Source organism: Dryobates pubescens, chromosome 8, assembly GCF_014839835.1.
Source record: "Dryobates pubescens isolate bDryPub1 chromosome 8, bDryPub1.pri, whole genome shotgun sequence".
Lineage (NCBI taxonomy): Eukaryota > Metazoa > Chordata > Aves > Piciformes > Picidae > Dryobates > Dryobates pubescens.
In genome coordinates, this window is record NC_071619.1 from 7,196,170 (window position 1) to 7,212,042 (window position 15,873).

The 15,873-nt window shown below is 42.0% G+C and overlaps 1 protein-coding gene across 1 annotated transcript; it reads right to left on the reverse strand.

The window, feature by feature from the left end:
- Nucleotides 1–307: 307 nt before the first annotated feature.
- On the reverse strand, nt 308–12,444 carry ACSL5 (acyl-CoA synthetase long chain family member 5). The gene is made up of 20 exons (XM_009908156.2): nt 12,286–12,444; nt 11,623–11,731; nt 10,944–11,008; nt 10,764–10,865; nt 10,364–10,463; nt 8,899–9,077; nt 7,877–7,909; nt 7,614–7,665; nt 6,995–7,068; nt 6,481–6,558; nt 5,858–5,992; nt 5,249–5,383; nt 5,079–5,174; nt 4,465–4,537; nt 3,480–3,568; nt 3,284–3,400; nt 2,689–2,832; nt 1,739–1,840; nt 1,338–1,409; nt 308–933 (listed from the first exon to the last, which is right to left on the reverse strand). Exons 1-20 carry the CDS (start codon nt 12,439–12,441, stop codon nt 793–795), a joined length of 2,052 nt encoding a protein of 683 aa, XP_009906458.2. The 5' UTR covers nt 12,442–12,444; the 3' UTR covers nt 308–792.
- Nucleotides 12,445–15,873: the final 3,429 nt, after the last annotated feature.

The window sequence follows — 15,873 nt, forward strand, 5'->3', positions numbered from 1 at the left end:
TATTGCATCCTCTATCCTTAGGAATGACAGCTGAACTTTTCCACTTACCACATTCAATTTCTGTGCGTAGCACTTTTTCACTGCCAGTGTATTTCAGAACATGTGCAAAACCTGATCTGATACCACACTCCCATAACAGACACATTTACAAAGTATACCAGTTGATGCCAGACTGCTCTTTTTAATGAAAACCAACCTCTACTGTGTGCTCCAGGGCTAGGAACTTCACTTCTGCAGTTGCCGAACATGCAAAGTTCCAATTCATAACCTCCAACCCCCAGCTGGAGCTGAAACAGGTTGCGGTTGCAGCACCCTGAGTGGAAAGTTGTTTTCCTGCACTTGGTTTTTGAACTGATCTCCCCTAAGACCCTGCTACAAAACGTGTAACTGCATGAAAGAGTTCAGGTTGATTGCAGATCAATCTGCACAAGGTCAAAATGGAGTTCAGAGGGAAGCAGGAAAACACTGATTTGCCTTTGACAGTGAGAAGTTCATGCAGCTGCATTTTAAAGGCTGGGGCTCTTGAGTGTTTTTGCACTTCAGTCAGTCTAAGGAAGATGAAAGTTCTGGCTTTGCCTAGACAGCTGATGCTTAGTCCCACAAGATATGAACACTGCCAGTTGTCAGTTACGCTATAGCTGTCTTCATCTGAAAGTCATTTTTTCCCAGGACACCAGAAACAATGTATTAAAGCTCTTCTTTCTCCCCTCCAGTCATGCCTGTGCTCTCCATAGGTCATGTAGTGTCACAGATTTGTTTGGGTACTCAAGCAGTTGAAACTGAATTTGCCACTCATTCCTGCATACTTGAATAAAGAGCCTCAATCTCCTTCTGGAAGAATTTAGCAAGATCTGCTCGCTTTGCCTTCAGTGTTGGCGTCAAAAGTCCATTTTCTATAGAGAACATCTCTGTGTGAATGTACAGGTCTTTAACCTATTAACAGAAAAAAAAAACCAACCAAAACTTAGCATGTGACACTTACATGATTACTTAGAGGACAAAACAACAGTCCTCCCAAACTTCCCTGAGCTCAGTGCAAGAACTTGCTTTGTCTCAGGAGCTCCAGTAACTAAACTGTTTTCTGCTGCAAGCCAAATGCTTTTTGTCTGACAGGGCAAGAGGGTAGGCTGGAACTACAGCTTATAGTGAACCTCCACCCCATCTCATGACAATTGCTACTCTTGTCTCTTACAGCCATCTCTCTCTTGCTCAAGAGACAGGCAGCCAATCGATGTTTGATGGCCTACTCCAATCAGTTGTCCAGAGCAGCTGTCTTAGGTACAAGCAGTAACAGGAAGGAAGGCTTCCCAGCCATTGCAGGATTTGGAAGTACTTACTTGTTCAAAGCTTTTAAGGCCAGCCTCTTTCCCTAGTCTGATCATATCTTCTAAAATAGCTTTCTTTATTGCCTGGAAGAAACAGCAGGAGCAGAGTGGGTAAAACTGCCATTCCATAATTGCAGCTCAAAACCATTGCCCAGTTCAGGTATGACTGAGTTTGGCAAGAATACATGCACATATGTCAACATTCAAGATCTCACATAAAGGCCGCTACAAGGTCATGTCTATCTTCTCATTGTAAAAGAAGTAGTGATACCCCTTGAAACATCAAAAAACATCTATACTTAGTTCCATCTTTTGCTGTAAGGATGCTTGCCTGACTCACCCAGCATTAAGGCAGTTTGAGTTACAAAAAAGGTGGGTAGAAGAAAAACCATTAAAAACATAAAACCACTCACTGGATTTTTGCACATCTCTTCATAGGAGCCTTTTACTCCCAGTTTTGCTGCAAATTCTGGAAGGGTTTCAGGATCAGGAACCACTATACCTATTAGACAAGACTGAAAACAAGTGGAAGTGGTCATGTTGAGACCAAGACATCTGAAATTACCTTGACTGTCTACATGAACTTCCTTGTGAACAGTAGCAAGCAACATCTGCATCCCCATTCATTTCCACAGTCACTTATCCAAGTTCTGACAGTACTAATGCAGGGTTATTTTGTGTGTGCTGACCACTCCAGTAATAACTTTTGGCTGGCTTACAGATTGAAGACTAGACTCTGCTAGCACAGGTGGCAAAGGAATGAAGAAACAGCCTTAAGAAAGGCTGAGAGAGCTGGGGTTGTTCAGCCTGGAAAAGAGAAGGCTCCAGGGAGACCTTCCAGCAGCCCTTCCTGTACTTAAAGGGGTTCTGTAAGAACACTTTGTTGAAGTTTTTTGGTCAGTTGGTTTTATATGATGAAGGTGGTGAAACACTGGAACATGTTGCCCAAAGAGGTGGTAGATACCTCATCCCTGGGAACATTCGAGGTCAGGCTGAGCAGGGTTCCCAGAAACCTGATCTAGTTCAAGACAGCTCATTGTAAGGAGTTTAGATTAGATGACCTTTAAAAGGTCCCTTCCAACCCAAACTATTCTGCAATTCTGAACTCCACAGAGTGGACCTGACACACTAAACCCATACAAGTATGTGATTAGCCTCTTTAACCCAGCTTGCAACTTAATGCCAAGATCTCCTTTTCTTCAATGTCAACTGGGAAGGCTAAATCTGAAAGGGTATTCCTATAAGCATGCCATTCTCAGAAACAGATGCTGTTCCAAAACTCGTGTGTATGCATACATTTGTGATCTTCCAGAACTCCTTGTGTGAGGAGTCTTGCAGAATACTCACTCCCAACATCACTTACCCTCAGGCTTTCCCCATGCACAAAGACCTGGGCTACAGGAAGACTTCCAACATAGACATTTTCTATCTTCTCAGGAGCAATGTATTCTCCTTGTGCAAGTTTAAATATATTCTTCTTCCTATCAATGATCTTCAGTGTTCCATTCTAGAAGTTAAAAGGTGGAGGCCGTTAGTTTCAAGTCTCTGTCTTGCTTCTATAAGTAGAAGATAATAGGTTTGCTTTGGTTTTATGAAAGCCACATGCTAATCTGGAACTGATCTTAAGTCCCCACAGGGAAAAGGGGCACTTTGTCTCATTTTCCCAGTTAGCTCAGGACATGATTAGACATCTCCTTTATTCTCCTTTGACAGAAATCAAGACATCTTGTTGTTCTTTGCTATGGAAGTGACATAGTCTTAACTATTGGCCTAGCCGGTGTTATTTGAGATCCTGTAATCTAACTGATCTTTGGAGCTTTGCCTGGAGTTACTTGGTGAATGATAAAAGTACTGTGTGAGGCTTTTATCCTAGAATTCACTTCTCCAGCTTTTCAGATTACTGTAAACTAGCCAGGGATTCACATCCAAGGGGTGGTTTGTATTAAGCAATTACTCACTGGCAACCATTTCCCTATGTCTCCAGTGTGAAGCCAGCCATCTTTATCAATTGCTTCTGCTGTCTTCTCAGGTTCTTTCAGATAACCTTTGAACACATTTGGTCCTTTAATGCAGACCTACAGCAAGCACAGAGCACTTGTTAGTCACCAAGTCTAATGTTTCAATGTTTCCTGGCACACAGGAGGTTGTACCTACCTCGCCTTCATTGTTAGAAGAGAAGTAGTTCATTTCTTCCACATCTTCTAGTTTTATGATATTACAAGCTAGGGGGGACCCAACATGGCCTAAGAGGGAAAAAAACAACAAATCAACACACACACAAAATGTTTTAGGGATTCTGCTAGCAGTTGACCCTATTTTTATGCAAAGCTAGAAAGACTATGCCTTGAAGTATGATAGGAGAACTTGGGTGCCCCCCACATTTGAAAGACTTCAGGGACAGCAGATACTTAATGGCAATTTGTTCACTGCTTTAGCAAGAACCAGTTACAATTAAAGGGGTCTTACACCAAGTGTCCAAAGAAGTTATTGTAATGCCATTTCAGGCACTTAATGCAGGATAAGTAGCAGCTAGATCCCAATGCTAAGAGCCATTTTTTGCTGTACATGGCTGGTGTAATTGATGATGACCACACTTGCATCCACAGAATTCCCTCATGGACTGTCATATTCATTTACATTTCATCCTCATTATGCTCTGCAGTTATTGTGTTCTCAAAGATGATGACTTGAGCTTGAATTTAGAATACTCAATAATAAAAACACCCTTGCTAAAATGAAAGCTAAGTCTTCGAGATCAGGTAGTTCATTCAGGAAAATACGCAGGTATTATGTCTGACATTTTGCTCATAATTCTAAGTAAAACAAGCTATTTGGGAGCTAAAGCTTGTTTCTTTAAGCCATTTGTGAAGTTCAGTTTGCTCAGCTCTGTACAGACACTACTCTCCTGTACACTGGGGCAGGGTCTAAGCTCGCCTCTGTCACTTTGCACAAGAGATTCTCACATACCTGAGTAAGGCATTTTGATGCCTATTAAGCATACAGATGACTGTTGCTACCAAGAATCCCTTCAAGATTAAGTACCCAGACTTAATTTTCATTGAACTAAAAGTAGTAGAGCACATAAGCTCAACTTTCTCTTGCCACCTGGGGGAGAGTTTCCAAGTCTCTGCTACCATACCTGCTGTAAAGTCTCCAGGCATTGAGAAAGTGCATCCAGCTGAGCATTCAGTCTGGCCATAACCTTCAAAGATCTGTATGAGAAAGGATCAATGTTCTTTGACCATCAAGTCCTTGGTATGAAAGAGCTCAACTATGCCTGTATTCAAATCATATTCTTAGGAAGGAAGCCAAGACAATCTTAGTCTGTAAGACCCTTTGGTGTTAGTGGTATAATCAGATATTCTTCATGTTTACCTATCCAAACTTTGCTTTGGTCACCTCATTCTCTGAACTCTGTTCTAAAAAGGTACTACGCTGGGAGCACACTGACTGTCAGGAAGTGCCACACATTCAGAGGCAGCTGCCTGACTTTGCTGTATGTTCCTATTTCTGCTGCTCAATTCCTTTTTCCAGTGCCTGCAGGATAGTTTTCTGGTAGTATCCTTTGAAGCCAGCCCTGCAGACTTTTCTTCTGGTTATAGTTAACTTAAATCACGTGTCCTGTAAAACCCAAAGACTGACAGAAATCTTGCCAGGAACAAGCTGGGCTGAACTATAGCTGTGTCACTTGTTTGGGTGTAATGAAAACAGGTATTAGTTTAAGAAAACAAACAACCCACACACACATCTTACCTGACAGCCTAATGTTGTTCTAAGAAATGTCAGGACAGAGGGAGATATAGGGGCTGCACCTGTTACCATTAGGCGCACTCTTCCACCCATTGTTTTCTACAAGTAAAATAGAAGCCATCAGTTTCTCCACTACTACATTGCTCAGCTTATTTACACTTGGAGTAACTTACCTGAACTTTTTTGAAGACTAGCTGATCCCAAATGCTGTCATTTCGAAATATGCCCTGTTTTATCTCAGCTGTCTTCATCATTACAGCCAAGTTTAAGATGCAGCGTTTCACTGGGGTCTTCGCACCACTTTGTATCTGCAAGGAATGTATCAGTGACTCCTTGGGCTAAACTCACATCTGTTCCTCCAGTTTGTGCTTAGTCAGGAGGGATCATACCTTCTTTTGATGTGCTAGGGTCTGTCTTTACTACTGCCATGGTTTAGGAGACAAACCAAAGGGCAATGCTAATTTGCATCATGGCTGACATACCTTAGTCATAGCTGAGGGATAGGGATCCTTCTAGCTTTGCACTTGTTTCATTTGCATTCCAAAAAGTAAACACATTTTTCACTTCTGAACAGCAACAGACTTAGCCTAGTCATGACTGGATAATACTGTTCTTACACTCATTACACTGATGATTCTTTACATCTCCTCAAAGGATTTTTAAGGAATTCTTCCTGATGAGGAGTAAATCAATTAGCGGTGATATTAATTCCATCAATATTAAACCTCTATGCTTGCTTAGATAGATGAACACAGCTAATTTAGGTAAAATTGCTCACATACCTTGTCATATATTCTGTTGAGCAGTCTTGGTACAACTGGAAACACTGTTGGCTTCAAGGTCATCACGTCATCTGTTAGTAACCTGATGTCTCCTTGGAAGAAGCCTATTTTACCTCCACAGCTATAGGCAACAGTCTGAAAATTGACCAGACTAAATTTAGTCAAGGATAATTCCTAGCTTCATTATTCTCTACAACTATTTGAAGGGAGGTTGTAGCCAGGAGGGGGTTGGTCTCTTCTCCCAGGCAATCACCACCAGAACAAGAGGACACAGTCTCAAACTGTGCCAGGGGTAGTTTAGGCTTGAGGTGAGGAGAAAGTTCTTCACAGAGAGAGTTGTTAGCCATTGGAATGTGCTGCCCAGGGAGGTGGTGGAGTCACCGTCCCTGGAGGTGTTCAAGAGGGGATTGGATGTGGCACTTGGTGCCATGGTTTAGTAGTTGTGAGGTATTGGGTGACAGGTTGGACTTGATGATCTTTGAGGTCTTTTCCAACCTTATTGATTCTATGATTTGTCTCCTGAAAGCAGCATGATTCTCAGTGTCCAGTGGTAGGAAAGATCTTGTGTGAATAAATTTTGAGGAAGTACCAATGGATACTCAGATGCAGAGATCTGTACATACCTGTACAACTCTCTCAAACATGTGAGCCAAGGGAAGATAGGATATGGAGACATCTGAACTTGTAATCTCAACTGAGTTCTAGAAAGGGAAGAAATAGAATTATCTTAGCAGTCCTTATGCCTGAGTTACTCTTAAGTAGAAAGTGAATAAAGTTTGGATCAGTCTGAGTACTTTGAATTGCTTCAGTCATTTGAAATGTTCAGGCTCATCCATCACCTCTTCAAAATTTGCAGCTGCAACTGAACCATGCTGGATCAAGATTAGTTTAGCAAGACTTGCAATAGGGTAGATCAGTACTCTTGGCACTTGGGACTCTGACTCATTCTAGAATAACTTCTGTACACAAGTCATTGCTCAATGTTAAACTGAATTTCTTGCAATACTATTGTCCCATTGACATGTAGGTATTTAGGAAAGTTGGCTGGGAGTGAATGTTTGGCAAAAGATGCCCACATTATAGCTAGTTTCATGACTGAATGACGTAGCCTAGAGATCACCGTTAGAAGTAGCTTACCTCTGTGGCTCTAAGGAAGGCAGCAGCATCTGAAACAATGTTTTCATGTGTCAGCATGGCTCCTTTAGGGTTACCTTTGGAGAGACCAAGCAAAATCAGATGTGGCTCTGACTGCTGCTTCTGTCACTTTGTGTCTTGTTTGGTTCTGTTTGAGCTATCTTGGTACTGTGATCACTCACAGCATGCATTATCTTAAGAGATGACAAATATGCCTCATCCTGAGCCTTTTCCTCTATGAATGTTATATAAATGAAATGTCTACTGAAACAACAGAGTAATTGGGAGTAGCATAGAGAGTGTTGAAACAAGATGTTTCTCTAGCCCCTGTGCATAAGAGCAAAGACAGTTATACAACTACTCTCTTTAATATGAAGAGACTATTTTTCATAGGGTAAGATAACATGAACTTGGCTATTCTTCCTCCCAGCTCTAAGCTTTGTGTTAGTGTACTCGACTTGCAGTGACAATGTCCCAAGTAAAACTGCAGGAGTGGCTTGACACTGTTCTAATTTACTGCTTTCCTTCTGTGGTGGTCACATTTCTTTTTTTTGTGTGCTGGAAAGCTATTCTTTCCTGCACAGGGGGGACTGTGTGGAAGTATCACTACATTTTCTCTTACCTGTGGTTCCACTGGTAAAACACACAACACTAAGATCTTCAGGCTTAGGAGGCTAGAGGGAAAAAGCCACATAAGGTCATGAGTAAGAATTATGTTACTTATTGGTGTGTACATAAACTTCCCAAAGGGGAATGAACCATGAATTCCAGTTGGAAAGACAAGATTAAAAAAAATCTGCCAGCCTCCTCTACTAGCAGCTGTGGCAAGAGGTGTGTTCAGAGAGTAGTTCTGCAAGTTTATGATTGTTTCACAAAAATACTTACAACTGGTTCTCTGATGTTGTTTTTTCCCAGCTCCTGTATTAGAGAGAAAATACATGTTAAAGACATGCAATGACATTAGATCAATAGGTAATTGCATTACAAATGCAACACTTGGGTTTGTGGTGCCTTTTGTTGCTCTCTCTCATTCAGACAGAGATGTCAGTCTTCCTGAATTTAATACACACAGGCTTGGAAAAGCTGATTCCTGTGGTTATGAAAAGTAAGGCTCTGAGTGTGTGGTAGACAGGCAGATGTTGGTCTCTTCTCCCAGGCAGCCAGTACCAGAACAAGAGGACACAGTCTCAGGCTGCACCAGGGGAGGTTTAGGTTGGATGTTAGGAAGAAGTTCTATACAGAGAGAGTGATTGTCCATTGGAATGGGCTGCCCGGGGAGGTGGTGGAGTCACCATCATTGGAGGTGTTCAGGAGGAGACTTGATGGGGTGCTTGGTGCCATGGGTTAGTTGTTTAGGTGGGTTGGATTGGTTGAGGGGTTGGATGTGATGATCTTTAAGGTCTCTTCCAACCTGGTCTATTCTATTCTATTCTATTCTATTCTATTCTATTCTATTCTATTCTATTCTATTCTATTCTATGAATTTGGAACATTCACCCCATTTGATGTAGGCCACATCTCTTTTACTTTACATTTGTGCATCATGTGTGGAAGATTAAGCCTAGTACTGGATTGTAAAAACAGCCAGTGATTTGCACTTAGGCTTTTGATTAGACTCAACTGTCAGCTTTGCAGCCTGAAAGATCCTGTTAGAAAAACACTATGAATAAAGCTAAGGAAGTCTTCAGTTTAATTCATACTAGCTGTCCACAACAATGGTTTGAACTCTGCAATTCCATTTGGCTAAATATATCAAGTATCAAAATGACTACTCAACAAGATCTCAGGTGCAGGTATGACAACTGGACAATGCTTACATTAAAGTGTCATTGTTGCCAAAGAAGGTCCAGATGTCTAACTGGCAAGGTATTCCTCTGCAAAATCAAGCAGAAGCTTTAGTCACCTACCTCAACCTCCTGCAGTGCTAGAATTTCAACTCCCACTTTAGTTCCTCTGTCCTTGAGCTCTTTATCAAAAAGATCCATGAGAATTACAATCTTCAGCTTTGGGGTCTTTTGTTGCTCACAGTTCTCAAGCAAGATCTTTGCCTTCTCAGGCTTGTCACAGACCACTATGCTTATGTCAGCTACAGAAAAAAAATTACATTTCAGAAGTCTGTTTAGAAGACATGAGTCTAGTGACAGCTCAGTAGCACATACATTTAGAATGTAGCATTTGTTTGCTCTAAAGCCGTTTGCAGTTCATATAGATTCAGTGGCTGGCTTACAGTGCTAAGAAGGTTCCTCCTGCCGTGGCCAAATGATTCTACAGCTAGAATCTCAACTTTGGACAAAGTGAAGGCAAACACTGATGAACTGAAGCCAAATATCTTCAGTCAAAATCAAGACTGGCATTTAAATTTTTGCTATTGCCAAAAAGGCTCATAATTGTCCCCACTCATTCTTTAGGTTGAGTCATCTTCCTTAAATCTAAAGAAATTTAGACCTGTTTGAAAGAGGTAACTAAAATTGAGTCAATTCCTCAGCATCCCAGCATGTGCAAGAAAGTTCTATGCAATTATGAAAGCATTTCCTATGAAGTCAGCAGAGGAATTGGATTTGCCTGAACAAGCTTGTTTCCCATTAGCCTAGTAAGTCACAGCTGTGTAGTCCCAAGGCAAGACCTGTTTGCAAGGTTGACCAGCACAATTGTTGAAGTGCTCTTGCTTGGCAAATCCTCTTTATGGATTGGAAGGTTATGATAGCAGTGGCCATTTTTTGCCCCCCCCCCGCCCCCCCCCACTTCATTAAGACTGGGGGAAGTTTGAAACTATTAAAGCTTTCTCAAAATCTTCTTACATGATGGCAGACTAATTGTTGCTTCCATAGAGCAACAGGCTCTAACCACATAGATAAAAGAGATTTAGGCATAAGTCTCTTTATTAGGCATGGGGTTGGACAAGACAACCTCCAGATGTCCCTTCCAACCGCTACCATTCTGTAATATCTTTACCCCTTCCCTCCTTCACTCTTTACAGCCTACAACTTTAAATCAGAGACACACAGCTAGTCTTAAATTGCCATGCTTGTCTGTGTTGCCTGATTATTCAGCAGTGTGGGAGTTCAAGATTGCAAAGTCTCAGACAGCAAATAGCTGCCCGCTCTGATTTCAGGATGGTCCACAGGATCTGGCAAGTCTTCAGTGGACTTGCCTTCAAGACACTAGAAAGCATGAGAAGCCCACTGGCTGCTTCTAGTTACTGAACCATGTCCTCTGCAAAAGAACTTAATTTACAGGAATTGTCTATAAAAGTATAAGAGAAGTAAGGTTAAGGCTACTCTGGCTTTTGCATCAAATTCCTGTGAATTTCAGTCTACTCAAACCAAAGCTTCTTAGAGAAAGCATTATGAAATAGTGTAAGTCAATATTTACCTTGGTTAACAATATGTACAATGGCATCTTGCCCCAGAGTGTCATAGAGTGGAACAGCAACCATTGAGTAAGTGTAGCAGGCATACTCTGAAATGATCCACTGAAGAGAGAAAACAGTGCATCTCACAAGACAGGATTACCTATAGATGTCACAGAACTTGACTAGCCCATGTACACATTAGTAGTGGGGGTTGTGTAAGGAGCATGTCCTTGAGATTGTTAGAGTAGTGAGGGGTCAAGATCATCGTACTACATGAAAGGCAGGGTATGTGCATAGTCAGCAACAAGGCATCTGGAATGGGAAAAGCCAGTTGCGATTGTTCCTCATGTGGCCTTCAGCTATTTAAATACAGACCCTCCTCTCTTCCCAAGGTGCCAGAATATTCAATTTGTTGCTTACCTCTGGCCTATTCTGAGCAAAAATACCAATAAAGTGGTCTGGTGATGGCTTGCATCCTTTTTGCAGCAGCCCTGATCCCAGGTATTGAGCTCTGTCCAAAACCTGCAAGATAGTTTTCCCTCAATTGAGCGCCACAAGGCAGTATCCCAGAGTAAATCATCCAACAGGTACAATACTCACCTGTTTATATGTCAGCCACTGATAAGGTTGCTTGGGCTTTCTGTAGCCTAAACAGTTGCCATTTCCTAATGGGAGAGTTCAGAGAAGCCACTGTAAAGCTCAGTGTCTGAAGTTGTGTAGCACTTGAATGCAATACTTTGGGGAATATTTTCAGTCTGTCATCCAGCTAACTGCATGGAATGCAGTGTCTACAGTTAAGTACTCTGCCCAAACCAAGACTGTAGAGCTGTTGATTTTAAGGATTAAAATCAATACTTCAAAAGTTTTCTCATTTCACAACTCATGTGAGATTGAAATACCCTGCAAACTATCACATACTTCCATACATGGGACCCCTGAAGTCACATGTACACACATGTAAGCTGGCAGTAATTTTACACTGCAATGCAATGCACACAAGACAAAACAGAGCTCTTTCCCTCCAACTGCCTGATGCTTATATCCACTCGTTCTTCACTGCTTTACCATCTTAAGCTTCTGATGTGTTTTTCCTGCCCAGTCTGCCAGTTAAGACCGTTTCTACATCAGTGGTGAGGAAACAAATACATATGGCCACTTGTCACTCCACCCCACAGAAGGCTAGGAAAGTTTTTACTAGGCAAGAGGTAAGGTGAAAGAGCTTGAAATAGTTTAATTTACTTGTGACAGGCAAGTACTACCTAGCAGAGGCAAAGCTTACCAGAAACATGCATTCCTCTTTGGAAAACTTCATACAAGGTTTTGGCATCTTCAAAGTAATAAGAAACCAATTTATTGTCTGTCAAGAGTGCACTTCTTCTGGCTCCTCCCTAGGAACAGAGCATACTTATGAAAGAGTGCAGAACAGATGCAATGTCCTTTGTTCCTCCACCATTCTCCCAGCAATCCCCTTTAAAGCAGTTCAGTATTGTTAGGGAAATATCTTTTTCCCTTCTGATTTTGATCTACTCAGTCATCAGTCATACACAGATGAATTTTCTAGGTAGCCTAAATTACTACTGAATTAGAGGTTATTACAGAGACCTTGACTAAGACTGAGTACTACCACCTGCCTATTTACATGAAGTGTAAATAGTAGCACTAGCCTCAAAACTGATGCAAAGCATTTAAAATACTGAAGGAATTCAGTGATGTCCAAGGCCATCTGGTAAAAATCCCACCTAACCCTGTTGCCAAGAGCTGCTGTTTGTGGCTCTTAGTGTCTTAGTGGCTTCCCTTCTCTCAGCCATACTGTTCAGTTATACACCTGTGACAGAAGGCTATGTATATCAGAAGAGTTTCCATTGATGCCCAGAATCAGAATAGATCAGTATTCAGATTAAGCACAGAATTAGTCCATACCCACAAGCAGAGTAAGCATTACCTCAATTCCTACTGACTGCTTGTTCAAGTCAACAGGAGGCAAAACAGGTTTTGGCCTGCTTATCACCCACAGGATGATGCCAGCTCCAAATGCTATAAGACTAATCAATGCTGGTGTTGGGAGCGGTGAAAACAAGACTTGAAGAATCCAGATCATTGTGCTGGATCAGTGGAGCCAGAGCTGAACCTGAAACAAACAGGAGGTTTAGTGGACATGAGTTAGAAACACTCACTACTTATAAGCCATGGTTAGTTAAGTAGTTTGTTAAGCAATACCATAAATAATTTCAGCAGTTTGACCCTAAAGGCATAGCCTAAACCTGCCACAATAATGAAGCATGCTTATGCAATGCTTTAAGACTCTTAAGAGATCTCAAGTCACCTGCCTCCCATTAATCTTAATCCATGCTGCATCCACCTCCACAAAAATCTGAAGCTTGATGTAGTCAGACAAGGGACAGATGTAAATTCTTTCTACTCAGGAATCAAAATCTGCCTAGGGACAACCGAGACGTAATTCCCCAATTAAGTATAGCCAAAACTTGCCAACAATTCAGTGATGTGAATAATGGAAGTACGAAAACTCCTCAGTATTATAGCCATCCAATTGGAGGGACTGTTGCTAAGACATCAGGGACATCACTAAATCACATATTTGTTACAACTACATATATCAGTCTGCAGGACAAGTAGTATCTTCAGCAGCAGCAGCTCTTACTGGAAAGCAGTGTTTATGCAGGAAAATGTTTCAGATAGTGAATCATATTTAGCATGAGATCTGGCACAAGTCAAAACTGTGAAAGTCACTTTCCACTAGGATGTAGTGAAGTCAATGTCTGCTGTCAAAGTCTAGATGGGAAATGCAGGAGCAGTTCTGTTGCTTGCATCCTTCAGAGTCTCTTCCTTCAAGGGCAAGGAAGCAAAACCTGAAAATGCAGGATTTCTTATAAGAGATGGAGATACCTACCTTAGCCTTCTCCCTTAGAAACAAGTATTTTGATCTCTAAAATGTTCTGGTATGTTTAAAATTGAACAACCAAGACAAATCTACTCATAGAATAGAATCATAGAATCAATAAGGAAGAGACCTCAAAGATCATCAAGTCCAACCTGTCACCACAGACCTCATGACTACTAAACCATGGCACCAAGTGCAATGTCCAATCCTTTCTCGAACCCCTCCAGGGATGGTGACTCCACCACCTCCCTGGGCAGCACATTTCCAATGGCTAACAACTCTCTCTGTGAAGAACTTTCTCCTCACCTCAAGCCTAAACCTCCCCTGGTGCAGCTTGAGACAGTGTCCTCTTGTTCTGGTGCTGGTTGCATGGGAGAAGAGACCAACTCCCTCCTGGCTACAACCACCCTTCAGGTAGTTGTAGAGAGCAATAAGGTCTCCCCTGAGCCTCCTCTTCTCCAGGGTAAACAATCCCAGCTCCCTCAGCCTCTCCTTGTAGGGCTTATGCTCAAGGCCTCTCCCCAGCCTCATTGCCCTTCTCTGGATATGTTCAAGAGTCTCAATGTCCTTCTTAAACTGAGGGGCCCAGAACTGGACTCAGTACTCAAGGTGTGGCCTAACCAGTGCTGAGTACAGGGGCAGAATGACTTCCCAGTGACTGTCCAGTGGCTGTTTCATCTTAATCAACTCAGCTCTCACCAACATATCTTTGCTAGTATCTAAATGGCTGTGCAGGATGACACATCACACTTGGCAAAGTGAATAACCACAGCCTTTGAAATTCCTTCACACAGAATCTAGTGAACCCAGTCAGTACATAGTATGCCAGCTAGCAACAAACTAAATCCTTGTACAAGAATACCAGGTGTTCTGGAGCAATGGGCTCTAGTTATCCTTCAAGTGAAGTCTGAAGTTGAAGGTATTTTCCACAGTCAGTAAATTCAGCCAGGTCTCTAAGTCAGAATTCAGGTCTCTGATCCCAGACCGACCAGAATTACATGGCCTGTGTCTGGTTTATAGATTTGTAGTTTTCAGTTTCCAGTGGCTGTGATAATCAGCAATCTTAACACATTCCTTGGTGAGGGAAGGCATGCCTTGCCTGGTCAACATCAAGGTAAGAAAGGGTACCTCAGAAAGGGTCTTCAAGTCCAGCCTGCCAAAAGCATGTCAACTATATAATCTGAAAAGTACCAACTCCCTAGACCTCTTTTCTATTCTAGGCCTTAGTCAGCATGTACCCTTCAAACTCCTGACCTTGAGTTCATGTATTAAGAGTCCAACAGAACTGTCCTAGAGCAAGGCAGGCAGGAACTGCCCTTGGCACTCTGCACTGACTGTCAGTTCTAGTCATTAGGGAGGGACAAACCTGTTCTTTCTGCAGCAGTAGATAAATCAGTGAAAATCTTTCCATCTGAGTATTCTTGTCTCCTCACTGACTCACATGCAAGGCAGTTGTGGTGGGTTGAAAATTCCCTCCCAACATTAAATTTGCCAAGAAAAATGTTTAAAGGCGTAGCCTAAAAATATCCCAGCAGTTCTTGCCAAGCCATCTAGGAAAACTGAACATCAGGCCATGGAGGGTAATGATGTTTGGAGCAGAGAACACAAAGTCCAGAGAGAACACCCAGTCAAATTGAGAAAAGCTTGAAAATTATTAAATGCAGGAAAGCTTTTGCCTTTGGATTCTGAATTAATTCCATAAGTCTCTTGCACAGAGAGAAAGAGAATGTAGACAGTAATCTAATCCCAGTGTAATGTAACCAGCATCCCTATAGCTAGTCAAGGATCATTTTCAGCTAGGCCAAACAAGTTTTTAATTTAAAGAAAGTCCTGTTAACAAGTTCATCTCTAAAGCCTGAAAAAGTTCATTTGCTTCTTGGTGATGAGCTTGGTTTTAAAATACCTGTCTTTGTTAGCCTGCTTGCAGCACTAAATGAGACCATACATGTGGGAGTCAAAACCCTAACATCCTTCAGCACTACAGAAGCTTGTGTTGTGTCAAAAGAAAATCACAGACACCCAGATCTTGTTTGCAATGTACAGAAAAATGGTTTTCAATTCCTCTGCTTTCTCTACAGAATAGTCATAGTGGTTTGCTTTTACTTTCCAGCATAGGGTGTGTTACTCAAGCTGTGGAAAGGCTGTCAGCAAATCTAGATGCCTCAGTTCCCAGCATTAGGACAGCCATTTCATAGGATCACAGAATCACAGAATGCTTAAAGCTTCTACTGCAACTATTTGTTGAATCCCAAGTCATTGCTAGCTAATCATCTCCGGTATCCTCCAACAGCCACTTAAGTGGCTCAGAGCAGAAGAGCCAGCAGAGAGGACAGGAGCTTGTACTTGACAATTTTCTGCCCATGGGAAAAGAAAAGCGCTAAGTTAGATCTTTCTCATGGAGTGACTACAGCCAGAGCTTAACCCACATCCAGATGTCCAATACACACAGAATAACTGACCTGCAAGAGCTGAGTGAAAACTCAGCTCAGCATGAGACAAAGCCACAACATTTTTAACAGACATTACCTTGCGCTGTAGGGCAAGTCTGAGCACCAGCTGCTTTCTCATACATGTAAGGGGCAAGGACAGAATGCCACAACTCCCTGAGTTTTGAAAGGCTCAGCTCCCTGT